General features: G+C 44.4%; 10 protein-coding genes across 10 annotated transcripts; 7 read left to right on the top strand and 3 right to left on the bottom strand.

Annotated features, from left to right (window-relative positions):
• Positions 1–69: 69 nt before the first annotated feature.
• On the top strand, positions 70–1490 carry V1516DRAFT_686181 (uncharacterized protein; the record flags this gene model as incomplete). Its single annotated transcript, XM_066923651.1, has 6 exons — positions 70–222; positions 273–361; positions 425–466; positions 534–831; positions 892–1033; positions 1195–1490. The coding sequence occupies 6 exons, from the start codon at positions 70–72 to the stop codon at positions 1488–1490; spliced, it is 1020 nt and encodes a 339-aa protein (XP_066776755.1).
• A 1428-nt stretch (positions 1491–2918) lies between these two features.
• On the top strand, positions 2919–5414 carry V1516DRAFT_686180 (uncharacterized protein; the record flags this gene model as incomplete). Its single annotated transcript, XM_066923650.1, has 1 exon — positions 2919–5414. One exon carries the CDS (start codon positions 2919–2921, stop codon positions 5412–5414), a length of 2496 nt encoding a protein of 831 aa, XP_066776754.1.
• Positions 5415–6157: 743 nt separating this feature from the next.
• Positions 6158–6677, bottom strand: V1516DRAFT_676917 (uncharacterized protein). Its single transcript, XM_066922495.1, has one exon. The coding sequence runs from the start codon at positions 6577–6579 to the stop codon at positions 6367–6369; it is 213 nt and encodes a 70-aa protein (XP_066776753.1). The 5' UTR covers positions 6580–6677; the 3' UTR covers positions 6158–6366.
• A 703-nt stretch (positions 6678–7380) lies between these two features.
• On the top strand, positions 7381–13584 carry V1516DRAFT_664915 (uncharacterized protein; the record flags this gene model as incomplete). Its single annotated transcript, XM_066920634.1, has 4 exons — positions 7381–8476; positions 8534–8723; positions 8776–11227; positions 11275–13584. The coding sequence occupies 4 exons, from the start codon at positions 7381–7383 to the stop codon at positions 13582–13584; spliced, it is 6048 nt and encodes a 2015-aa protein (XP_066776752.1).
• Positions 13585–13809: 225 nt separating this feature from the next.
• On the top strand, positions 13810–15418 carry V1516DRAFT_676913 (uncharacterized protein). The gene is made up of 2 exons (XM_066922494.1): positions 13810–14054; positions 14117–15418. The coding sequence occupies exons 1-2, from the start codon at positions 14004–14006 to the stop codon at positions 15119–15121; spliced, it is 1056 nt and encodes a 351-aa protein (XP_066776751.1). The 5' UTR covers positions 13810–14003; the 3' UTR covers positions 15122–15418.
• Positions 15419–17082, top strand: V1516DRAFT_676912 (PQ loop repeat-domain-containing protein; the record flags this gene model as incomplete). The annotated part of the gene is made up of 2 exons (XM_066922493.1): positions 15419–15843; positions 15891–17082. Coding segments are annotated over exons 1-2 (1214 nt in total), but the record flags the coding sequence as incomplete, so codon positions are not given.
• Positions 16737–18973, bottom strand: V1516DRAFT_676911 (pseudouridine synthase). Its single transcript, XM_066922492.1, has 3 exons — positions 18715–18973; positions 18466–18648; positions 16737–18408 (listed from the first exon to the last, which is right to left on the bottom strand). The coding sequence occupies exons 1-3, from the start codon at positions 18840–18842 to the stop codon at positions 17109–17111; spliced, it is 1611 nt and encodes a 536-aa protein (XP_066776749.1). The 5' UTR covers positions 18843–18973; the 3' UTR covers positions 16737–17108.
• Positions 18974–18990: 17 nt separating this feature from the next.
• On the top strand, positions 18991–19758 carry V1516DRAFT_691725 (uncharacterized protein). Its single transcript, XM_066923866.1, has 3 exons — positions 18991–19184; positions 19239–19518; positions 19574–19758. Exons 1-3 carry the CDS (start codon positions 19042–19044, stop codon positions 19694–19696), a joined length of 546 nt encoding a protein of 181 aa, XP_066776748.1. The 5' UTR covers positions 18991–19041; the 3' UTR covers positions 19697–19758.
• V1516DRAFT_676905 (uncharacterized protein) lies at positions 19706–21428 on the bottom strand. Its single transcript, XM_066922491.1, has 5 exons — positions 20947–21428; positions 20831–20899; positions 20594–20786; positions 20398–20542; positions 19706–20351 (listed from the first exon to the last, which is right to left on the bottom strand). Exons 1-5 carry the CDS (start codon positions 21307–21309, stop codon positions 19811–19813), a joined length of 1311 nt encoding a protein of 436 aa, XP_066776747.1. The 5' UTR covers positions 21310–21428; the 3' UTR covers positions 19706–19810.
• A 184-nt stretch (positions 21429–21612) lies between these two features.
• On the top strand, positions 21613–23514 carry V1516DRAFT_696249 (P-loop containing nucleoside triphosphate hydrolase protein; the record flags this gene model as incomplete). Its single annotated transcript, XM_066924031.1, has 3 exons — positions 21613–21644; positions 21906–21975; positions 22000–23514. The coding sequence occupies 3 exons, from the start codon at positions 21613–21615 to the stop codon at positions 23512–23514; spliced, it is 1617 nt and encodes a 538-aa protein (XP_066776746.1).
• Between the last annotated feature and the right edge of the window lie 760 nt (positions 23515–24274).

The raw sequence follows: 24274 nt of genomic DNA, 5'->3' as shown, positions 1-24274 counted from the left end.
ATTAAGCTATGCATTTGATGCTAACAGTAATTGATACAGTAAGATATAAGAACGATCAATTTTTCGAAAATGACAGACACCGTTCTTCCGATTGTAGATATTTCATCAGATAACTCGGATACTGTCGCAAAACAATTATTTGAGGCAGCTACTACTCTTGGATTTGTCTTTATTGAGGGATCTGGGTTCTCGGATACAGAAGTAGAGAGAATGTTCAGTTTGGTATTTGCTTGATGATTCTATAAATCATGAAAATACTAATTAAATCGAAGTCTGCGGAGTTTTTCAGTACTTCTTTGGAAGAAAAAATACAATTTCCCATAACATATAATCATGGATACGCTAGTTTAAATCAAGAAGCGTGAGTTGCTGTGGCAGCTTTGAGGCAGTTTATGACGACCCGAAGAATAACATGAACAATTAGGCTGGATGTTGACGATGACAAAAAGAAGGGAGATCCAAAAGAGTGAGCGTTCTTTCTCTCGGACAGGAGTTGATTCTTGTTATGAACCATACTGATGGAATTTCGATAGGATATTTAATTTTGGGCCTTTTGAACCTTCCGCCGCTTCGGTTGAACAACCGCTTCCTCCTACGTTTGCCTCAAATAGGTCTGAGTTGGCTTGTTTTGCGTCGAAATGTCATGATGTTTCCAAAAAACTGCTAGATTTGCTCAGTGTTGGACTAGAGTTATCGGATAAATCCTGGTTTTCATGTCGACACGATATCAAGAAACCTAGCGGAAGTGTTCTGCGATTGCTACATTATCCAGCAATGAAACCCGGTGAAACTATTATGGATGAAATTCGAGCAGGCGCTCATACCGATTACGTATGCAGAGAGAAGTCTAAAATTTTAAATGTGTTTCATTTTTAACTATGTTTCGTGTAGGGATCTCTTACATTGTTGTTTCAGCGAGAAGGACAAAATGGCCTTGAGGTTTTGTCACCGATAACCAAAAATTGGGTTTGCGTACCTGCTCTTGGACCCCAAAAAACTGGAGTCTGCCCGCCAATTGTTGTCAATATTGCAGGTGAGTTGTGCTTCCGATTTTATGATTTTGTTCAAGGGATGTGTGAATTGACGTTGTTTGTCCTTTCTGCAAACTTCTTCTGCCACGTGGAGTCTGTGCGCCGATTATTTAGGCACATAGCACCGTGACTGAGATGATTCAGAAAGAGATACCCCAAATAGATCAATTAAGTTTCTGGACGGCAGGCTTACTGCGGTCCGCATATCATCGCGTTCGTTTTTCGTCTGCAGCAGCAGGAACAGGACAGGACCGATACTCGATGGCTTATTTTTGTCATCCAGCCGATGAGACAGCGTTGGAACCTGTTCCAAGCGCACAGGTGGAAGCTGCAAAATTGAATGGCGATGAAGATCTGTTTGAAGAACGCCGTAATGTCGAAATTAGACGAACAGAACTTGATGGTCGAATACTAACAGCAGGAGAGCATCTTATGAGGCGGCTGGCTCTATCGTATTAGATTCTCCGTGGGCATTAAACTTTGATATAAAGGCCCTGTTTATGTGGCCTTGGGACTTGATGAGAGGGGCGGGAATTCAGTTGTGCTCGAAATCTGTTTGTATAGAGTCTAGAATTCCATGGGGTCTCTGTAGATGATTTGAACATCTGTGCACATTCAATAAAATTAGAGGCTGTATGACAATTCTTGATGGATTGAATCTCTGACGACATTCTGATGACCTTCGGATATCATTTTGATAGATTGCAGCAGCATTGCAGTATTGAGCTGTTCTGCGAGCTGCTTCCGAGGAATACACCGATACAGAACGCAAGCAAGGATAGCCTTCTGAACCTGAAATATATATTGGCAAATTTATACTGGCTGGCAAGCGAGCAAATGTGTTGTCGGCTCGCCACTCACCCGCTGGAGGACTGAACTTTGTAAGCCAAGTCGGGCCCCGTAAGCTGACGGAGCAGACTCTCGGTTGAATCGTGTAGCGAAAGCCGGGTGGGACAGACACTAAACCTGATCCATCCCGAATTATTTCGTCCTCAATATACTGATTCTCTAGCTCATAATCTGTAAACAACGTGCTAGCGCCGCCACATTATCAAAGGTATCGGACGGTGGGAGCGAGCAGAGCATCGATCTCGTCCCTTGCGGTCGAGCAGCAGTACAGTCGTAGACAACAAATCGATGACCTCCCGCACGAATTATTAACTCCGCAAGCTTCAGTTTTCGGTACTACTGGCCAATTCTTTTGGAACGTCCGATAATAAACACTCCACCAGTAAATCTGAGTTATCCAACCTGATCAGTTTACTCGCTGATATCCGTCTCTTGCTTGGGGCATTCAGGTTACTCCTTCGGGTTAGGGAGATAGAGGCTAGTACCATAGCCTCATATTGAGGGTGAATTCTCGGATCATAACTGTATGTAAAACAGCCATATCGCGAGGAGTTTAGATTAGTACCGACCGGCGGACTTGTTGGTGCTTTGACAAATCGAGACAGGCGAGGGATAAGACGAGACGTGAGAATTCAGATAAGTCATACCTCATTTCGTCGGTTGAGCGTTGATTTCCCTGAATACGACGCAGTTGGCTGGAGCTGAGTAGATGCATGTGGTGCTGTAGCAGTAGTGGCCCTCGTCGTCGTCGTCAATATGTGTACCGATGAATGCAACGACAATAATATTGATAATATTATACCAGTATGAGAGAAGGGGCTACGAGGAATTAGCATCTGTGATAAAGTAGCCGAGTGATTGCCTTTGCATGTCCAACTCTATAGGTATTAATTCTGTTTTGTCCTTGAGATGCGTAGACCCGGAACATTTCTGACTGTTCGGCAATGCGCCAACCGCTACTCCGCAATCGCTCATGTATATAGATATGTCTCTTTACCCAATTCCTCGCCTGCTTATTTGCACTCGTCTGAATTTCTAATGACACTCCAAAACTTTGCTATGGTCAACGTTACTGGCTACAGTAAACTGTCCCACGATCAGCAACTACTGTACGAGCATATGAATGACAACTATCCCATACTTCCAGTAGACCAGTACTATCTACCGGACACAGACTCGAGATATCCATATCTACAGACCTACGAGCAATCTATACCGGAACTGGACGTTAGCCCCGATGACTGGCAGCACAATGCAAACCTCACGTCAAACCAGATATGTTCTGATGTCTCCTCCATGCACTATTTCACCATATACCCATCACCAATCCCGACCATGATTCTCTCGCCCCGCCTCGATCATCCCATACTCCAGACACCATCACCACTTCCCTATGGGTGTCAGTATCCTCAAGAAATGCTTCTGCAATATACCCAGCCAACTAGTTATTCTGCTCTCAGCGTGCCCTCGGGTACAGCTTCGATTGCTGGCGATAGCGACTGCTCGAGCTCACTTTCCACTTCATCAATCACTTCCGCGACTAATTCCACGGTTTTAATGCAGACCCCTACTAGTCAATCGAAGTGCAGAACATCCGTTACTCGAACACGAACAGGGTGCTGGCCATGTCGAGCGCGTCACAAGAAATGCGACGGCCGGAAACCGTTTTGCCGGACGTGCGTACGGCTCAAAATCTCTTGTATGTACGGAGAATGTCCTGCCAACATGAGATCAAGCGAGGACAGACGGAGAGTCGCCAGAGAGCTAACGATCTCCATCAAGGCGGCTTCTAAAAAGAGGAGCGGCGTGGGCGGCGGGAATAAGAGTGAGGACAGTAGTAGCGATGGAAATGTAGATCTCACACTGTCACGGTTTCGGCAGTGTAGCGACCAGGATGAGACAAAAAACCGAGAAGAGCACGACAGTGATCAGGATCTGTATTTGCCGGATTTCCTATCCATCAATATCGATAGAAGAGATATTGAAAACCATCAGATTTTTGTGAGAATGCTTGAGCAGTACGAGACTGATATTCCTCAGAACATCTACATCGCCAACATGCCCTACTCGCAACAGCTGTTTTTTGTTCTCGTCTACATGCAGTATGTGATTCCTGCCACTTTGGGATCGTCAAAAGAGGGAGAGCACATGGTTGGGAGGCCAGCAACGATGCCAACGTCGGCGTATTATGGAGCTGGGCGGCAAGAAAAAGAGCTAATAGACGTTGCTTCACGAGACGCTCTTGTTTGGAGGTCTGCTTGTGCACTGGGATCAATCTACGTGGAACAGACGACTTCTAAACAAATTGCAGAAGTCGACGGCGAGTTCAGATCTACCGGCCCAGCATTGTTCAAAAGTATAGCCAAACATCTAATGGCTGCGGAAAGTCGAATATCAGCACGGACAAGGAGAACCATGCCAGCAGGCTCAAAGGCAAAGGACAAGATGAAGTCGCTTCAAATTCGAACGGCCATGATCATCGGTTGGAATATCTACATACTTGCGTCTGTGAATGACAGTTCAATTGTTGGAGGCGAGGTAGATTTAGATACCTTGCGTGAACTGCTGAACTTGGTCTCACATTTCTCATTAATTATGGCTGGCGAAGAATACGGAAGCCTGGTAAGTGCAGTGACAAAACGAGTCGTGGAGGCAGATATCTTGGTTTCCACCTGGAAAATGGATAAGCCGCTTCTGGTAGCTAGTTACGGAGATATAGTTGGAAAACTAGACCGAGTCAGAGAAAGGGGTGGCGAAATACATCATAGGGGAATCGAAGAGCCGTTGTCGATCGTCATGGTCCTTTCGCTGGTGGTGGAGGTAGAAGACGAAATGTGGCGGGTTCTAAGCACAGGTCAGGATGGATTGAGCGATTGGAATGAAATCACGGAAAGATTACAGCTGGTGAATCGATATCTCGATCGTTGGAACGTTGGAGTTGATCGTAGAAGCTGTCAAGATCCAGATTGCGATGGAGACTGCGACGAAGAGGGCCAAAGTGATACACTGAGCGCGAAACTGTTTAAAAATGCTGTGCGAATCTATATGGAAGTGTTTTGCGTTCCGGAGGAGATGGCGATGACTAGGAGGCGGGGCCAAGTGTCAGTGAGGCGGCGGAAGAACGACATAGTAAAAGGATGCGTTCAGGAGAGTTTAGACTTGCTGTCCGAATTGCTGATAGACTCTGACAACATTTGGGACGGAATAAGTGGCCCAGAGATTACGGGCGAGGAAAACGAAGACCTGCTCGAATGGGCGATTGTTATGTTGGCTAATGTCATCGAGCCCTGCAGTTCGGTCAGTGTTCAAGATGCTGCTGACGGACGCAGAGTGGTGGCTGAGGTTCTACGCAACTTAGGGCAATCGAGATACGGTCTGATTTGGGATAGAAGACGATCTGCGTTCCGAGATGGAAGGTGGGCGCAAGCACAGAAGCTAGTCGAGGAACTTTGGAAAGAAGAAAATTGGACGATCGGACTGGGCTGGCAGGAGCTAGTGTGGACGTGGAAAGGGAGATCTGTGAAGTACGAATAGGGTGGAGAAGCAAGGCCGGATTAAAAGTTATGTACGAAGAGCGACGAAGTTTATGGCCGCGTTTGTGTTTGTGTGTGTGTACGTGTACGTCTATACAAGGTTGCTGAAGTGCTCGGAACCTTATGATGAGCTAGTCTTTCACTGTTCTGCTAGCCCAAAATATCAGTGCAACGTGATGACGGTCGAGTCCCGCTCGAGCAGGGTTTTCGTTTGTCGCTATAGTGGAGCAGACAGGGGGATGTGCGGGCTGTATATTAGGAGAATATCGGACGGGTTATAGCTGATGTGCCAGTAATAGACAGCGATTAACGATGTTCATTTATTAGGAGACTATTAATACTATCGACAGATTCAGACAAGAAGTTGCCGATAGATTACCATGAAAAACAAATAAATCGGCAAACAAGAACAGAACAGTGGGTCTATACAAGACAACTTCTAGATAATGGAAATAATAGGGGGCGGTCAGAGCAAAAAATAGGGGAGAGCGGGCATGATCAGAGTCTGTGTCTGCGTTCGGTTTAAGCTTTGCAGAGATAACGGTCGCCATCTTGTACATATTTCCTTAGTAGAAGCGTGAATCTCAATAGAAGCTGCTTGTCTTTATGGTCTATCATTTAGTTACAATTTACTACTGTTTGGTTGATGACGGAGCATGTTCGGTCAGGTATTTCTGCAGGAATCAGAAGAGGTCGAGAGAGAAATCAAGAGACAAGAGGGACAACGACATATTGACAGGTGCTGTAAGGGGTTGGGCGGGTATTGCCTAAACGAGTAATGTAATGTAATATCGAAGGATCACCCTGAGGCGGTGGACCTTCGCAGTCACCCACCCGCCCCCCTGGCGGCTGGACAGAGGTGAAGGAAGGACAAACAAATAAACAAGAGCAGGATATTTACTAGCAGTAGATCGAGAGCGGTTCAAGAACTGTCTGTGACGCCTTCTCCGGGACTAGAGAGAAGTTGTGCAGGAATCAGCCGACCTTGTCAGGCGTGGTTTGCTGGGTGTGTGAACTACAGAGGGCAGACAGGTGGGGTCGCAGACAAGATAAAATGATAGATGAGCCTCGAAGCCAGGGATAGCCGAGTGCCCCGAGATGAGATGGCATTGAGAAGGCAAGGCAGGCAGTAAGCAACAAGCAACAAGCAGCAGTATACTGCCCATGTAGAGCAGCAGAACTGCAGCAGGGTAGACCCAGTAGCGGATCAGAGCCTACGCTGTAGTCCGACAAAAGACACTTTTCGCGATTATCTCGTCCAACGCTGATGGAACTGGATTTTCAAATAGGGGGTAAGCAAGCCCGCTACTCTGCAAATAGGATCTCGCTCCACGGGTTCGGTGCAGTAGTTGGTATGCATACGGATTCTCCCATCTCTGTCATGCTCTGTTCGCCAGAAGGACATAATCTTTTCCTTGCTCTGGCTGGTCCAGCTGCATGAACAGCATGAGAAAGATGTAAGGCGACAGATTTTGCTGTAATTTTGCTATTAATTAAATCTTTAATCTTCTTTGAGCTTTCGCTCTCGAGATCCGCAAATAGGAGCTCGTAAACACGGGGTTAGACTTTTGGTTGTTAGGCCAACGCCCGGCCAGCGCCTTCCCTTTCTGCCCAGGGGCTTTCCCACTGCGTCTGTACTTTCGTCCTATTTTGCACACCCCCGAGGGGTCGCGGGCACTCTTCTTACCACACACTACGACCACCTCTCAATATCCTCCTCGCTCTTTCTCGATTTTCCTTTCCCTCTTTTCTTATATTTTTTTGCTCTTTTCTTCGTCTGTTCTTTGTCTGTTTTTCGTTCGTGTAGCTATTATTTCAGGCCTGGTTTTCTGCTTTCTCGTCGTCGTCGTCGTCGTCCTCGCACTCTCGGTTTCGATCTCTTCTGTCTCGCGCCTTTCTTTGTCTTCTTCACTCGCTTCTTTGCCCTGCGCAGACAAGCGAGCTTTGTATAGATAGCTGCTGCTGCAATGAGCGTTCCTCCGCGCGATCCTTGGTATCCTTTGCCGTCGTGTGCTATTGCTATCGCCAAAGCTGCGTATCATCCCGCGGTTTCTACGCTCACTACTTCGCTACCACTCCGCTTGGGCGACACTGTTCTTGTCTTTGAGCAATCCGCACCTGAGAATCCAGAATGGTACCGTGGTTATCTCATTTCTCCCGCTGTCGTTCAATTCAACGAGCAGGGATCTTCTCATATTGCCCCACAGATCTTTATCGGTGCCTTCCCTGTTGACCGGGTAGCCTTTCAGAAGGTAGCTAATACGGATCTCCAAGCGGCGCTCTACGCAGAGTCTAACATTTCTCCTACACTGGCAAACGCATCCACCGCTTCGTTCGCTAGTTTGACTGATGCGTCTCTTTCCGAAGGCCACAATGTTCTTCCCGTTGTCAACGAAATTGCTGCCGTTCTCAGAGAGTGGTTTCCTGAGCACACGCTCGCTCTCTTCTCCTCATCTACTCATAATTACTCAAAATTAAACACAATCGCCGCCCTCATTTCAGAACTTTCCGCCACTCGCAAGAAATTGCTGCAAAATATTTTGACCTCCGCAGAGACTCATGACGCTGTCCGTACTGCGGTCTGGTCGCTGATTCGTGGCAATAAGCTACTCTCGGGCGATGTCATTGTCCGTTCAGAGCTCGACGGCCACATTCGCACAGGTGAGGATGGGGATGACAATATCATTTCTCTTTTCAAAGACCAGGAGGCCATGGCTCTTTCAACTCACAATACATCCGCTAGTGCGGCCGCTATTTCGGGCAGTCGAAATGCTGCCGGTGGTGCTGCTGGTAAGAATCTTTTACAATTAACTGCCAGATTGAAATCAGTCAATGGTTCTTGGACAGATGGTATGTTTGCAAAGGTTTATCTCTGCGATAAGCACAAAATTGTTTCCGAGTCATTTGTCACTACAGGTGGGCAACTTGATCAGTGCGCTTTGTTTGTTGATTTGCCCTTGACTCTTGCTTCCGACGATGCTCTTCTGGTTGTTGAAGTCTACGAAACAATTTACATGACCACTCAGATCGTCGGCAATGAACACATAAAAACTGGTAGCCCTCGTAAGTTCTCTACTTTGTGATATTGCTTTTTTTTTGTATTAACGTTTATTCTTTCAGAGGGTTACACTATTAAAGCCCGACGCGGTGTTGGTCTTGGTGTTGTCGACATGGGTCGCATTCTTCGTCAAGTGGCTGATGTTGACCGTGATTTGACCATCCGTTTGTTCACCTCGTCGTCTGGTCCAGGTGTGAACCGAGGATGGGGATCTCTCAGAGATTCCCTTGTCCGAGGCAATCTTGTCGGAATGTCAGTAGACCGCTTAGCTTTCTAACTATTCTTGTTCTAACATCCTTCATAGCCAACGTTCTCCAAAAATTGATCGTTTGGTGTTCAGTGTTCGAGCCTTCGAAGCGGCCTCTTCAAGCGAACTGATTGCATCAAAACCCTCATTGTTCACCGATTTGGTCAGTAAGCCCCGTACAATCTTCACTACTTCCACCACCATTCGAAGAGACGAACTCTATCTTACCCTTGGGGGAATGCGCTTTCTTTCGCATCTCATTACTCCTGAAACCTTATATTTCGTGACTTTGTCATCGGAAAACTCAAATTCTCCTCTCAAATTCTTCAGTGATGCTGGCTCAGAGCCACTGGAAAAATGGGTTTCCGCTGTAGTCTCTCGAGACGAGTCGTTAGCTGAGACAGTCTATATTTCTCCGCTCGTGCAAACTTCAGATGTGGTCGTCAGAGTTCATATGGCTGATGGTAAGGCTATCGGACAGGCTTTGTTCAAGTTCTGGAACGATGGCATTATTATCAAAGACGGTATTCGAGATATTCAGCTCACTGATTCTCAAGGAATAGTGATGGGCTCGATTGATATCAAGAGCATTGTCGTTTCGACTGAAATCTCTTCTGATGAGTCTCTTCTAACAATTATCCGTTGGCGAACCGCCCGTATTCGACGAGGAGAAGAAGATGGAACAAAAAAGTTGCTCACTGCTCTTAAACAACTTATCTATGTGGATGCTAATGAGATTTCTAAATTACTTCAAGAGTCGTTTGACGCATTCTTTGGTATTCTTGCCTGGAAAATTGGTGACAAAGAATTTGAAGATGCTGTTATGGTTGCTCTAGTTCACGTACTCAATGTAGTCGTTGACAAAAAGGAGTATCTGTTAATTGAGGAATATATTTCTGGAAGATTTAATTATCCTTCGGTTATTGGTCCGCTTGTCTATTCCGTACAGAGGCTTCTTTCCCGCAGCGATGACGGTCAGGTGGGAAGTACAGTCCGAGAATTTTTCAATGTCGGGCGTTACATTTTCAGACTAATTGATAGCTGCTGGGCCAAATATCAGGCCCGTGACTCGATTTCGATAAATCTGATTGAGTTTCGAATCGGAGTCTTCAAAATCTACGAGCATCTTGGGACTATCTTTGGCACTGATCCTGCAAAGCTCACAAAGACTGGTCTGCTCCAGGATGCTGATTTGGCTTCCACAGTAGAAACTAATCAGATTTTGATTCTCCAACACTTTCCTGAATATATTGGAGAAATCCGATCCATTGCAGAGGAAGCGGATATTTTGAAGTTGGTGATTGATTTTGTCGGTGCTACTGCTTCATCATGCAAGTCTAGTCCTAGAATGACTATGTATCGTCTAATGATGCTTCAATCTCTTTCTCGTTGCTGGATTTTCACTTCATCTTCTTCAACAGTTCAGCATCAACTAGTTCTCAACACTGTTGAGTGGATCCGTCCTTATATGGTTCCTGCTTCTGATGCTGATGTGGTCAGCACACCTACTTGGCAGGCATGGAAGGATCGGATTCGTGCTTGCTGTGCTGTTCTGTCTACGCAGTTCTCCATTCTTTGGCCTACTCGGGTTGAAAATGCAGACACCTGTGTACTCTATGTGCGTCTCATGAGAAATATTGCCGCCGTCTTCATGTCTGTTCAACAAGAGCGAAAAAATAGTGCTGTTAAGACAATCACTTCTCCCAAATTCAAGAACGAGTATTCTCCTTTGTTCCCCTCCGATTATCCATTTCCGCCTAATAAGCCGGTCGATACCAGTATCAAAAAGCTTCCTTTCGATGAATTATCGGTCGAACTTTGTTGTATGTTGGCAGTGACAGTTGACTTCTCCCGATATGAGGGTAATTCTTCATCCGAGGGTGAGACACTCACTGAAGAGGAGGCTATTGAACTTATGCGTAATATATTAAAGATGTGCGATGCAGTACTAAAGGGCAAAGGATTTCCTAAAGTGTGGTTTTCTATATATATGATTATGCACAATGCAGTTTTGGCCAGTCTGCAGTTTATTTCCCTGATCTTGTTGGAATATTTCATCCCAAGCGGCAGTCAAGATTCTATTGCTCTGGACGAAGGTGTTGCACATATCTGGTTTATGTTTTTCGAGAGGTTACTAGATCTTGCATCATCTGATGCTTTGCGAATTGAAGATCTTCCCGAGCAGAAGCGTGGAATTGCAATTGCTTGCTGTAATGAGGTTAGAGATAAAGCCGCTGAGCTTCTTGTTCGTATGTGGAATGCAATTGGTCATGATGCCGACGAAGAGACTGCTAAAATGTACGATGTCGAAACATTTGGAGGATTGCAGTCAATGTTTATTTCGAAGAGCAATGGCAGAGGCATTGCATTGACCGGAAAAGTCATTGGTCTTTGGCGTTCGAAACATTCTGCGGTTAGAGCTGCAGCTTCCCATATTTTGAAGAGCATGATTATTTCTGAATGGACCACTTCCCACACTTTAGACAATATCAGGAGTGATATTGTTGATGTAAGTTATTTTTGTTTTGATTTAAAGATACATATTAATGATAGTAGGCTCTTGACTATATTTTCCAGACAAAGAACTATCCTATGCATTCTGTTGATGAGAGTATGAAGAAGAGTATTTTTGAGCCGATGCATGAGACATTCCTCAAGGGAGTGACCAATCCTGAATTAGCCACTGAGGCTCGACAGCTATTGGGAACTGTCGCTCATGTTTTGGACCTCTTTGTTGATCTTCACTCTTTGCCTGAGAATGATGGTTACAGTGATGATCGTATTGAGCGAACTCTAACGCTCATGGAATCTCTGCGAGACATCAACCGGGAGGATACCTTTGTTCATTATGTTCATCAACTGATTCGCATTCAAGAGGCGAGTGGTCATTTTGTTGAAGCTGGTTTGACTCTTGGACTTCATGCAAAAATTTTCCCTTGGCGCATGGATATCGAGGTTCCTGCGATCAGCGATCCTGAGATGCCTGCGCAAACAGCTTTCCAGAGACGTGAGACACTCTGTCTTCACATGATTCGTTATTATACGATCGGTGGTGCTCCTGAACTTGCATTATCTACTTATAAGGAGCTTGCAGAAGCCTATGAAACTGTTTCATTTGAGCTTGACAAGCTGGCTGATACGATGTCGACGATGTCAAAATTGTACAAGGAAGAATTGTCCAGTGCTGTTGCTACTAGACCTCTTCCTCAATATTTCCGTGTTTGCTATTCAGGTCTTGGATTCCACCAAGCATTAAGAGGGAAACAATTCATCATTCAAGGAAACAAGTGGGAAAAGTTGACTGAGTTCAGAGATAGAATCCAGAAAATCTATCCTCATGCAAAGATCAGTTCGGCTAGCTCGACTACAGCATCGAGCAGTGCAAGCGCACGTCATTTATCAGTAGTTTCTCAAATGTCTTCTGCGTCACAGGTGTCTGCTGGCGATTCTCTCAAGACTCTCGATGCGTCCCTGACGACTATTGGTGCTGAGACTGAAGGTCAGCATGTTACTATTACTGCTGTCACGCCGGAGCCTAGTCAACAGTTGGCTGCTTCGATTGGTACACCTTCCAATGTGCGGGATTTCCTTCTTGGCCAGAATCTGCGACGGTTTTCGCTTGCTCGGCCAATCAAATCTGACAAAGCGGGAGCTCAGACCACCAATTCGAACAATCCTGTTGATATTTGGATTGACAAGACGACGTTTGAAACTCGTGATTCGTTCCCCACAATTCTTCGACGAAGCGAAATTGTTTCAGTTGAGACTATTTTGGTTTCACCTATGACGAATGCGGCAGATGATGTTTCGCGAAAAACTTCTGAGATTTTGTCGCTTGCACGTCGAGCAATTATCACGCCCAACGACGAGATGAATAGCTCTCAGCTTGGTATGACGGTTTCTGGAGCGGTGGATGCTCCAGTTAATGGTGGTATCCAGGTTTATCGAAATTTGCTTGAAGTTTACGAGAACGATTACGAGGAAGACCTCATGAACCAGAAAGAACAACTCCGAGGAGTAATTGTTGATTATGCTGCTGTTCTCTTGTTTGCGCTAAATGTACATTCTAAGGTAGTCGCTTCGGCACTACGTCCTCTACATGATAGTCTTGTCGTTCTGTTTTACAAGAACTTCGCAACTGAGATACATGTGATTGAAGATGAGGGCAGATATATTGATGGAGTCAATGTTGGCACTATTTCGCTTCGCCGTGCAGACGACCGTGCAAGTTTGGCACTGTCCCCGCAATTCAGTTCAGTTACTAATGCGTCTACCGAGCATACGCTAGGCACTCCAATGAAAAGAACAGTGACTGCTAATACGACAACGTCGACATCTTCGTTGACTTCGAAGACATCGAAGAAATACCCGATGGCAAGTCCTGTTGTTCCTCCGTTGTCGGAGACCGCATCCACAACCTCAACGGCCACAACAGCGACTGCTAATAAGAGAGCATCAATGAGCTCGATCAATGCTGCTTCTATTACGGCAGCAGTAGCAGCTGCCACTTCTTCTCCGTCTTCCCATAGCAGCAGTACTGCACCTGTAGCTTCGCCGGCTTCAGTGCATGCGCGAAACAATTCTAAGATTGTCGAAAAGAAGACGTCGTCTCTCACTTTGGGATCTCTACGATCAGGAACGTCTACGGAGGATACAGGAAACTCTGTTTATACGACGACGACCAATAGCACTGCGGATCATAGTACGAAAACATCCAACAGCCTTGCATCGCGGATGGGCAGACGTTTCAGCAAGATCAAGCTCTCTTCTAAGAGTAGCCATCATTCTAGTTCGTCGTCAAGTACCCACGGAAAGGCAGGTCGCAAGAATTCGAGCTACCGGCTAGGAATGTTCCACGAGGAATAAATGTTTGCTGTTTTTAGGAGATTTTTGGGAGGTGTTTGTGTATCTGATTACGTTGATTTGTCGTCCTGGTTTTCTCGAAAGTTCATTGTCCTTTGTTCATGTTTTGATTTTTTTGCTTTGCGTCTTGTTCATCGTTTGTTTCTTTTTTAGGATTAGTAATGCTAATGAATATAATGAATATTACAAATCTTTCGAAGAGCCCGTGCGGAGGCGGCTGGAAGTGAGAAAATGTGGAGTGAATCGGAGAAATTGATCCGGAGTAGACTTGATTACTAAATGGGTTTGGGTGAAATTATCCCATATAAGTAAGGGAAGTGATCCAGATAGATGGACACAATCAGTCGACTGTGATTGATTTTGATGCTTGATTTAGCTCTGGATGATACATACCAGCAATAAATAGTTAACGAGTAATTAGTATGGTTTTGCAAAACAAAAGCGTGCTGTATGAAAAATTCCCTGTTGGTGTGGTGAGTACATGGAGTACGATCTGTTAGATCATGTCAGAGTGGACTACTGACAGTTTTCGAAGCCCGGGCCCGAGAGTTTGGTCGTGAAGTCCGCTGAAATTGAGCCCGAAGCTCCCGAAGGCGGAATGTTTGTACAAGTGCTCGTTTTATCTTTGGATCCATATCTTCGCGGAAGAATGCGGGATCCTAGTTTGAAGTCGTACAGTTCTGCGTTCGAGTTTGGCAAACCAATATCCAATTTCGGGGTTGCAAAAGTTCTTAAGTCTGATACACTAGCTTTTGCAGAAGGGGATTTGGTTGTGAGTCCAACTACAGAGTCGACGATATATCAGGCTGTTGAGAAACAATTTGTAGGATTCTACCGTAAGATTGAGAATCCGCACAACTTTCCCTTGTCGTATTTTGTTGGTGTACTTGGGATGCCTGGAATGACAGGGTATCATGGTCTCTTGGAAGTCGGGGGACCTCTTAAGAAGAATGAGACGTTGTTGATTTCTGCTGCTTCAGGAGCGGTGGGCCAAATTGTTGGTCAGCTGGCGAAGCGGGCGGGTATGCGCGTTGTAGGATATGTTGGATCAGACGACAAGATGAAGTATCTTTTAGAGGAACTAAAGTTCGATGATGCATGGAACTATAAGGTCGAGAAAGACCCTTACGAGGCGATTGCTAATCATATACCTGAAGGAATTGACCTCTACTTTGACAATGTTGGCGGTGAGCTGCTTGATGCCGCTCTGGTTCATATGAAGGATTTTGGTCGGATTGTCGCATGCGGGATGATATCCCAATACAACAACAAACCTGGAGAAGGATATCGCTTCAAGAATCTTAATCTCATTGTCGGAAAACGTCTAAGGATGGAGGGTTTTATCATTCTCGATACAATGCAATCGGATCCCACTTTCATTGGCCGGTTTGAGAAAGATGTCTCAGACGGCCTTCTGGATAAGTCCATTGTGTATAGGGAATATGAGGTTGATGGACTGGACAATTTGCTCGATGGGTTTTTAGAGTTATTGTCTGGAAAGAATTTTGGAAAGGTTTTTGTCAAAGTGTCTGATTACTAGGTACTGCTTAGGACATGTAAATAATATTCGTCCATGTGGCTGTTTTTCTTCCCTTAATCATTCTGCTTACTGTATTGATTCTTATTCCTAATTTTCTTATTGTCTTGTCTTTTATAATATCATCCTCAACAAGATTACGCAAATTAGAATAGTATCTTCACAAACGAATGTGTTCGCCAGCAAATATTGTGGGATCTTAGCACGTGAAAGGGACGGTTGTGACTTGCGTGAGCAGTATGTGAGCTGATTGTGACTCCATACTAGCTCAGCGGGAGAATTAGTCCGCCACAATATACTGGTTTTTGAAAGGATTTTCAAATTTGCAAATTACGGCCGAAACCGGAACAGATCGTGAATAGAATAGCGGTAGAAGAGAAGTAAAATAGAGGAATATTAGCGGAACATCAGCGCAATAACGATATCACGGTTTTTAAATCGCTGCTGGAGCTGTCTGCACTGTCACTATTATTTCGATTGAACAGAACTGAATTCGATATATTGAGACCTCCAGCAGATTGATTTTTAGACGATTTATAGCCAGTCTGGATAGCAGACTATTGGCTGTTCGTTCGGCAGTTTTGCATATTAGGATATTGAAATGGACAGATCCATTCGAAATTGTCCGCTGGTAGACGATCAAGGTGAATATCTTGTTCGTTGGATCGCAAGAATCGCTGGCTCTTGCGTCTATGATTCCATGGGCGAGGCGTCTTTCATTTTTGGTAATTATTTATGATATCAGTATCCTAGCATTTTACTAATAATTTAGGATATATGTCTTTGTTTTCATGGCTAGGCGCTCAACTTCCTCAAGTTATCAAAAACTGGAGGAATCACTCTGTCGAAGGAGTCAGCTGGCTGTTTCTCTTCAACTGGTTGCTAGGCGACGCGACCAATCTTCTAGGTTGTTTACTGACGAACCAGCTATTTTTCCAAACTCTCTTGGCTACGTATTATTTGTCTATCGACGTCATTCTATGTAGCCAATATGTATACTACACTCGGTTTCAATCACAGACTTACTATGTGCTTCTGTCGCCCCCCGACCCAGGCTCTTCTGCGTCGTCGATCTCGTCAGAGTCGACATCATCCACTCGCTCCTCGCAGACTATTCGAAGCACAAATCGCCGGAGAGCTAATGTCATGCTGTCTCTTTCGGCAGTTGTTGCCATGATTGGATTAGCTGGAGCTATGCTTATTCCTCCTACTTCCGATTCTCAAGTCACAATTACCTACTCAACACCGCTTATCGCTGCTTCAGAGGAATTTCATACCATGGCGGGATTTAATGGTCTTCGGAGGTGGTTCAAGTTGGACAGTAAGGAATCAGTGGGCCGTGTGTTTGCCTGGATCTGTACAGTTATGTATCTGACCTCACGGATGCCACAAATATACACCAACTTTGTTCGACAGTCGACCTCGGGATTATCTGTCATGCTATTTGTCGCTGCATTTTTGGGCAACACGTTCTATACACTTTCCATTCTAACCAATGCGGCTACCATGGAACCCCTGGAACGATCTGACTTTTTGTGGGACGAGCTCCCTTATTTGCTTGGATCTGCAGGAACAGTTGGTTTTGATTCTACGATTTTTATTCAGTGGATCTATTATGGTGAGGGGAAACAGTTCTTCCATAATCTTTACTACGGCCGGAAGTCCTGGGAAGCTGTCGAGCCCGCGCGGGACCGCGAACTCGAGCAGCACGAGTCTGAAGAAGAAGATGCGTCTTTACATTTCACAAACTATGAAGAAGATCCGATTGTCATCACTGGCAATAATAGAAGTAGCAGCAGTAGTAGCAGCAGTGAGAATAGTAACAAGACGTATGTTGCAGGACCGCTGAAGTCCAGTGATGAATGAAGATTTGTATTTTGATTGTCAAATATGCACGCAAACGATTGCACAAGGAAGCATGCATTGATACGCACAGAGGTAGCTGGTAGGAAATAGCATGAAATAATATATATAAATATGTCTTAACGGTTTAGCCTTCTCGATCTGAAGCTTGTGCGTCGAGTTCTTCCCGGTCTTCTTCATCTTCAAATGAAGTCTGAACAATTTCTTGCATGCCATTTTCACGCGCGTACTTAGCGGTAAAGAAATCCAGAAACGTAGCCCCATTGAACATATCGAGATAGTTAAAAAATGAGTGAAATGTGTGTTCTTTCATTTCGATGTCGAAAATTTTATCATAAATATGGTTTTGTTTGAAGATTTCGATCTGACTATCGAACGGTTTAAAGTCGATTTCAGAGTGACCGTACGAGGTCAGTCGATTGTTAATATCGTCAAATACAGGGCGCTCGAGCAGTAAACCCAGAGCCGGCGCTTTGGGGATACTTACTCTTGTTTTTAAGAATGCGTCCATGATATGGTCGATGGGTGTTCCGGCGCGAACAGTTTCCGCAGCCATGAAAATCATTTTACGAATCTGATGCAGCATAAACGATTGTCCGTGAATCTTGATAGATAGCCATTCTGTATTGTCGATCAGCTTCGGATCGCTAACGGTGATATTTTTCATGAAACGCTTAGCACTGGGATCCGTGAAACTCTTTTTTAGAGTAAAGTTGTGAAAGTTGTGAGAACCTTCATATATCTTCATGGCTTGACGGACAAGACCCAGACGTTCGGGTGTGATACGATATTTTAACCGTTCGTCTAGCTCAATTTCTCTTAATGTTTTATACGCCTGCCAGTCGACTTCAGTCAATCCTGTTGGTTTTGCATCGTCTTTGCCTTCGCCAGGAATTTGTATCTCTTCAGCTGACTTGGTCTTATCAGTAGCGCGGGTTTTTTCAAATGCGTTAATCACTTGATTAACATCGATCGATTTCGCCGCCAGTCGTTCATCAATCGATTTCCAGAATTGTTCTCCTTCTGGATCAGCTCGCATAACTCCCGGGTAAAGACTATTCATTTCTCTAAGTCTCAATCCAAATGGTGATTGCGGCCGCGGCGAGATGAATGCATACGAGGGAATCAAGTACTCGTACACTCTCGACCCACAGTGTTTCCGACAATCAAATCCACCCGTTACTCGACTAATTCCCCAAATACGGATAGTATCCGGTAAATTTGCATTTATCTTCTCGAGAATGTCGTCGTCTTCAATGATCAGTTTGACGGAAATCACATTCCCAGCAGCATGAACACCTTTATCTGTCCTCGCAGATCGCAGAAATCGAACTTTTTTTGGATCGTTTGCGTTGTCTTTTGAGATCGCACCAGCTTTCACCATGGCGTTGAAAATATCTCCCTCTATAGTGCGTAACGGGGGATTGCTGATTTGGTCAGCATCCGTTTATTCAAAAACAGAAAAATGATTAAATGAAACTTACAATTGCATTCCATAATAGCCAGTACCGCAGTATCCAATTAAACAAGCAACTTTCCTCTTCGGCCGTCTAGGCTCGGGTAAAATTTCATTCCCTTCTTGATCAAATACCTTTGGCTTCGGTCCCCAAGGCTTTCTATCGAACTTTGCGCGCGGTTTTTTGTTTTCTCTACCGGATTCATGATATCTTGATCCTTCCAGTTAGCTGATCTGCCATAACGCAAGGAAAGTGAAACAAAAACTGGCAATTCACCTTACATCCTCCTTGCCATGCTGATTACGGCCGCGCTTCTTGGCCTGTCGGCCACTGTGGTTCGTTTGAATAGAAACATCGTGCCCGGCAACAAGTTCAGAACAATTCGGTTCATCGCTAGTCGGCATTTCTATTCCTGTTTATTTTTGCCAGTTTTATGTGATCAAGGTAAAGAAAATTTTCCGTTTCTTTAGGTCGTTTGGCTATTTGCGTTGGGAAGTCCCAATAAGTCTAGAAATCTTTTCTCAAATTAGGCAATCAAAAATATTTATCTGTCTATACTATCGAATTTAAGCACTTTAAAATAATTTCTGGTACGGACGCAAAATGAGACCTTTGACAGAAGATGAAACGAAAACTGTTTTTGAAAAACTAGCAAACTACATCGGTAGGAACATTACACATTTGATTGACAATTCAGATGATCCGCACTGTTTTCGGCTCCAGAAGGACAGAGTTTATTATGTCAGGTAAGTTTTCTGCTAATCCGATAACAGATACAGCTCAGAACTAATAGCGACCAGCGAAAGAGTAATGAAATATGCTACTGCGGTTGGAAGAACAGAACTTATGTCCGTCGGGATCTGTCTGGGCAAATTCACAAAATCAGGTAAATTCAGACTACATATCACCTCTATCGATATTCTTGCCCAATATGCTCGGTACAAAATCTGGATTAAACCAAACGGTGAAATGTCGTATTTATATGGAAATAATGTTCTCAAAGCGCACGTTGGCAAAATGAGCGATGATATTCCGGAGCATAGCGGCGTCATTGTCTATGCCATGAACGATATTCCTTTAGTACGTGGTTTCTCTTCTATCATTCAAAGAGTTTATAAAGTTCTAACTGATCCAGGGATTTGGAGTGACAGCAAAGTCAACTTCTGAAGCTCGACGACTGGATCCGACCGGCATTGTCGCTTTCAGACAAGGAGACATTGGCGAATATCTTCGTGAGGAAGATAGTTTGTTTACTTGACTGTCTCTTGGCACTCCTATGTATCATGCATTTGTATATTAATAAACCCACCACTAAAAACACTTTTCGTAGCTTTCTAATAGTACAAGTTATACATCAATGAAAAGAAAACACTTATTTCCTCATCTGGGCAATTTTGATCTGCTTGGCAACAGCATCAACTCCAGGATATCTCACACCTGCATCCAGCATGCTATTCATGACTTGGGCAGCGCGATCAACGTTATGCTTTTCTATCAACATTTGAATGATTGCGAGGCCTAAACCAACATTGCTGGGCTCCTTCGCAAAACGCTTCAACGAGCGCCCAAGAAGATTTTTGTTGGAGAACTTACCACCAGTACTAAAACTATCCAAGATAGGTGGCCGGAACGAGAGAATACTAATTCCACCATCTTCAGGGTACTGTTCGAGGTGAAGTTTTATACCGCGTTTGACAGCTGCTTCTTTACCAGCAAGATATTCAATTGAAAGACGATTCCGAGAGAGCATTTTCTTCTGCAAACGGATATATGCACCGCTCGATGCTTTATTCTTCTTGACAGAGTCTAAACGACGAAGGGAGATATGAGGATTCTCATTCGTATATCCGGGAGCCGATCCTGCAGCAAGAAGATTGTTAATCACCAAGTCTCTTGTCAACGGATCAGAGGTACTATTAATTAGTGATGTGGAATTAATTTTCTAAATGAAATTCATACCTGTTGAGATCTATGGTCGACAAAATCTCAGTAGCTTTCTCCGGCTCGCCAAGCGCAAGATGAACAAAAGAAGCTTGAATAAGAATTGGGTTCAATTCCTCTTTAATCTCCTGCGCCGTGAAATCTTCCAGCGCTAGTGTCAATTCTAAGTTTCAATTAGTATTGTCTTCCTTCACACTCTAACCATCTAACCTACCTTTTGCACGCTCCAAAAGAGAAAGCGCCTCTGAGCAATTTCCTTCAGATATCTTCACAGTGGCAAGATTAAATGCTTGCTCATGCGACGATGCTTGAACTGCTGGGACATCTAGCGTAGTAGCATTCCACCAGCGCTGTTGTGCATTAATGGCTAATTCATTCACCAAAACATCATGTGCTTCTCCGTCGACCTTGACCTGTTAGACGCTCCCCGTACACGTCTGACCGCACTTACAATGAAAGAGCTCTTTGATAATTCGTCGTAAACTTGGGCTGCATCAGCGAATCTCTCCTGGCGATAGGCCTAAATTTAAGTCAGTCCAGCTCTAACGCGTCAGATAGGCAGCTTACAACTTGTCCTTTGAGATGCTTCAATCCTCTGGTTTGCACCGGTCCAAGACTCGAGCTTACCAGTGCCTCGTCTATCTTTGCGCTGGCCTCGTCTAGTCGACCAAGACTATACAAACAATAGCAAGCTTCCAGTATCGCATCGGAATATTTCAAAGCTAGTTCCAGAGCCGAATCGAATCGCTCTAGTTTAATCAGCGCTACTATCTTTGATTTCAATGCTTTTCTGTCGTCCGGATCTTGCTTGAGAACACGGTCTGCAAGATCAATCACACTGGTGTGTTCTTCATTGTCAACATGAACATTGAGCTTTTCTAAGAGCTCCTGAAGGGACGCTCCTCGAAGTCCTCCTTTTTTGGGCGGCATTTTAGGCTGATTGTAGTAGATTTGAGAGGATAATGGAAGATAGAGATGATGCTCTTTGAGAGACCGAGAGAGCTTTACAGTAGACTCTATTGTTATGGATGAAATATGGCGGCGGAAATCAGGAAAAGCCAATAGTTACCTTAGGATTTGGGTGTACGAATGTAACCAGTTTAAATGCCTCGTTCTACACCAACTCCCAAAATTTTCATACGCAGACTTCCCATAGAGTAGATCTTATTTTGTCCATATTTTTTCGGACGGGCTGGGTCATTTCCACCCTAGCTGACAATGAATTTTAGAATCATGTTACTACAATGGACTCCGGGTGTTTTGAAGTGCGCTCGGATTTTATCTGTAGGTCCTACAAGGACCAATCTGGCCGCAAGAGTCCTCCAAGCTCGCTTGATCAGCTCGATGAAAGCAAGTCCAAGTCGAGGAGGGCAGCAGAGCACGAGCCGAAAAAATCAAAGTACGCGAAAAAAGCTATATTCAAGAGGCAAGCCGAAAACATTCAAACGAGGGACTCGAAACTTCAAGTCTCCCGCTGCTCGACCGGTTGAGAACAGGGCAAAGCCGAACATATACTATTCGTCAAGCCGTTTGAAACCCAGTCCGACGCAGCTATCTAGGTTCACACATGATGATTTTCGAGAACAAGGAGAACGAGTGCGTGATTTTAATCTACGACAGAAAATGACACCCGTGGTAACAGGTCCACCCAATGCGGGCAGTTTTTCAGTTTTGGAGCAGTTCAAGCCTGAGGAGAGATTACCTTTGAATTTAACTGCCGGTCGACTTGATTCGTTCATGGCTCTCCGGATCCATCCTAAAGTTCGTGAGGGGCTAGCTAATTCAGAACGATCCAAGATTGCGGGCCATAAACCGACAGTGATTCAGTCATTGGCGATTCATAGACTTATGCGTCTAGCACCGCCTGAGAAGCGACGAGCTGTGCTCGCACTTCCTCCTCAAGATCTAGAGACAGAGCCTGATGCAGATTATTATCAACGTATCAACCGGCGTCGCTCACTACATCTGGCGAAACCTCAGAGAAAGACCTACTTACTCGCTGCAGAGACTGGTTCAGGAAAGACACTTGCTTATTTGATACCCTTATTATCACAGTTAAAAGAAGAAGAGGAAACAAACGCCCCGCAGATTTGGAACGTTCGCGATACTCCATATATTCGATCGATGATCATTGTTCCTACGGCTGATTTGGTGAAGCAGGTTTTAGATATTGTTAAGGATATGTGTCACCACGTCAAATTATCTTCGGCAATGCTGACAAAAGACACATCACGTAGAGAACAGGATAACATGGTGGACAAGCAAATTGATATTCTTGTTACTACTCCTGTTCCTCTGAACCGCTGGGTAGAACGACATGCACATAAGAATGTTTTGCAGCATTGCCGGAAAATTGTTGTCGATGAAGCCGATACTTTGATGGACCGCGGGTTCAAGGAAAAAACTGATGAAACAATCAAGAGCTGTAAAATGCTCGAGACTTTGATTTTTTGTTCTGCTACTATTCCTCGGAAATTCGATGTTACTCTGCGCAAAGAGTACCCGGAAGCGCAGCGCATAGTAACGCCACAGCTCCATCAAGTTCCGCGAACAATTACGTTGAAAACAGTCAATATTGCAGATCGACCATTTATGGGACAAAAGAACAAAGCACTTCTGGCGACGCTTTTTAATCTTGAAAAAATGTTCAGCTCAAAGGCGACAACTCATCGAGTAGTCATTTTTGTCAACAAGAAGGATACGATTCCGGAGCTGACTCGCTATCTAGAGAGTCAGAATGTGATTACAAATATTTTATTGGGCTCTGATGATCTTGAGGAAAGGTCGCGAGTGATGCGTGAATTCCGACGGTCGCACAATATGGACGATCTGTTTATTAGACGAAACGGTCGATATTTCAGCAAGAGCCATAGTATCGAAGAGCCTATGACCCCTCATCTGCAAATATTGGTGACAACAGATGTGTTTTCCCGCGGAATTCATGTCGTCGGAATCGATGCAGTGCTGCTGTACGATATGCCATATTCGTCTATTGATCTGATCCACCGAGTTGGTAGGACCGGACGAATGGGGCAAGAAGGACGTGTATTTTTGTTCGCAGATAAGACCGAGGCTAGTCAGCCTTGGGTCCGAGGATTAAGGACTGCTGTTAACAAGGGCCAAGCATTAGGCTAATCTACTGAATATTTGGTTTGATAGTCATGTAAATAGTATAATTGGGAATGGATGAGATTAACCGTGAATTTAGATCGTGAGGAACTAAGGTAGACAAAACCGACAGCAACTTCATCCACAGATTAGCTATGAGCATATGTCTGATGTGATTATACAACGTCGGAAAATTAAGCTCTTAAGAGCAGGGACTGCATTTGATTCAGTCGAGAACTCAGTGTTTTGATAGTTTTTCGACTCTACGGCAATCCGTGCATGTAAATTGAGATCTGAAATCCAGATTGTATGTCGTAGTATCCCAACTGCGAACGAATGTAATAATTAATTGTTCCGCATGGTGTTGAGATTACTTCCAATGTCTGCAACCTGATGAGAGGGAGACGGGGGTCGATTTCAGCACTAACATCGGCTCACTAGGCAGATAAAGTTGACTGCAGAGTGGAATTTGACAAGCGTGCTATTCTACAAATTATAGCATATATGACCTTTTCATCTAAAGAGGCTGATATAAAAATATTGTTAGAATAATGTTATTGGTATTGGAATGTTGTAACATTAACTATGGTCAAGATCGAACAAACAACAACTAGCCCGCGAGGGATCTTTAATTCTCTAAACAAGTAACAATATAAAGCAGAACGAACTCGCACAAGTTAGTTAATTCACGAAAATTCAAATATAAATTGCGAGAATAACACGAAACCAGTATATCAGAAATCCATGAAATTTAACAAAGCTTTTTGATGGAACAGAAATTTCTATA

Source organism: Lipomyces oligophaga, assembly GCF_038497815.1.
Source record: "Lipomyces oligophaga strain CBS 7107 unplaced genomic scaffold V1516scaffold_5, whole genome shotgun sequence".
Classification (NCBI taxonomy): Eukaryota; Fungi; Ascomycota; class Lipomycetes; order Lipomycetales; family Lipomycetaceae; genus Lipomyces; species [Lipomyces] oligophaga.
Note: the sequence above shows the minus strand (reverse complement) of the source record. Positions and strands in the feature narration are given on the sequence as shown.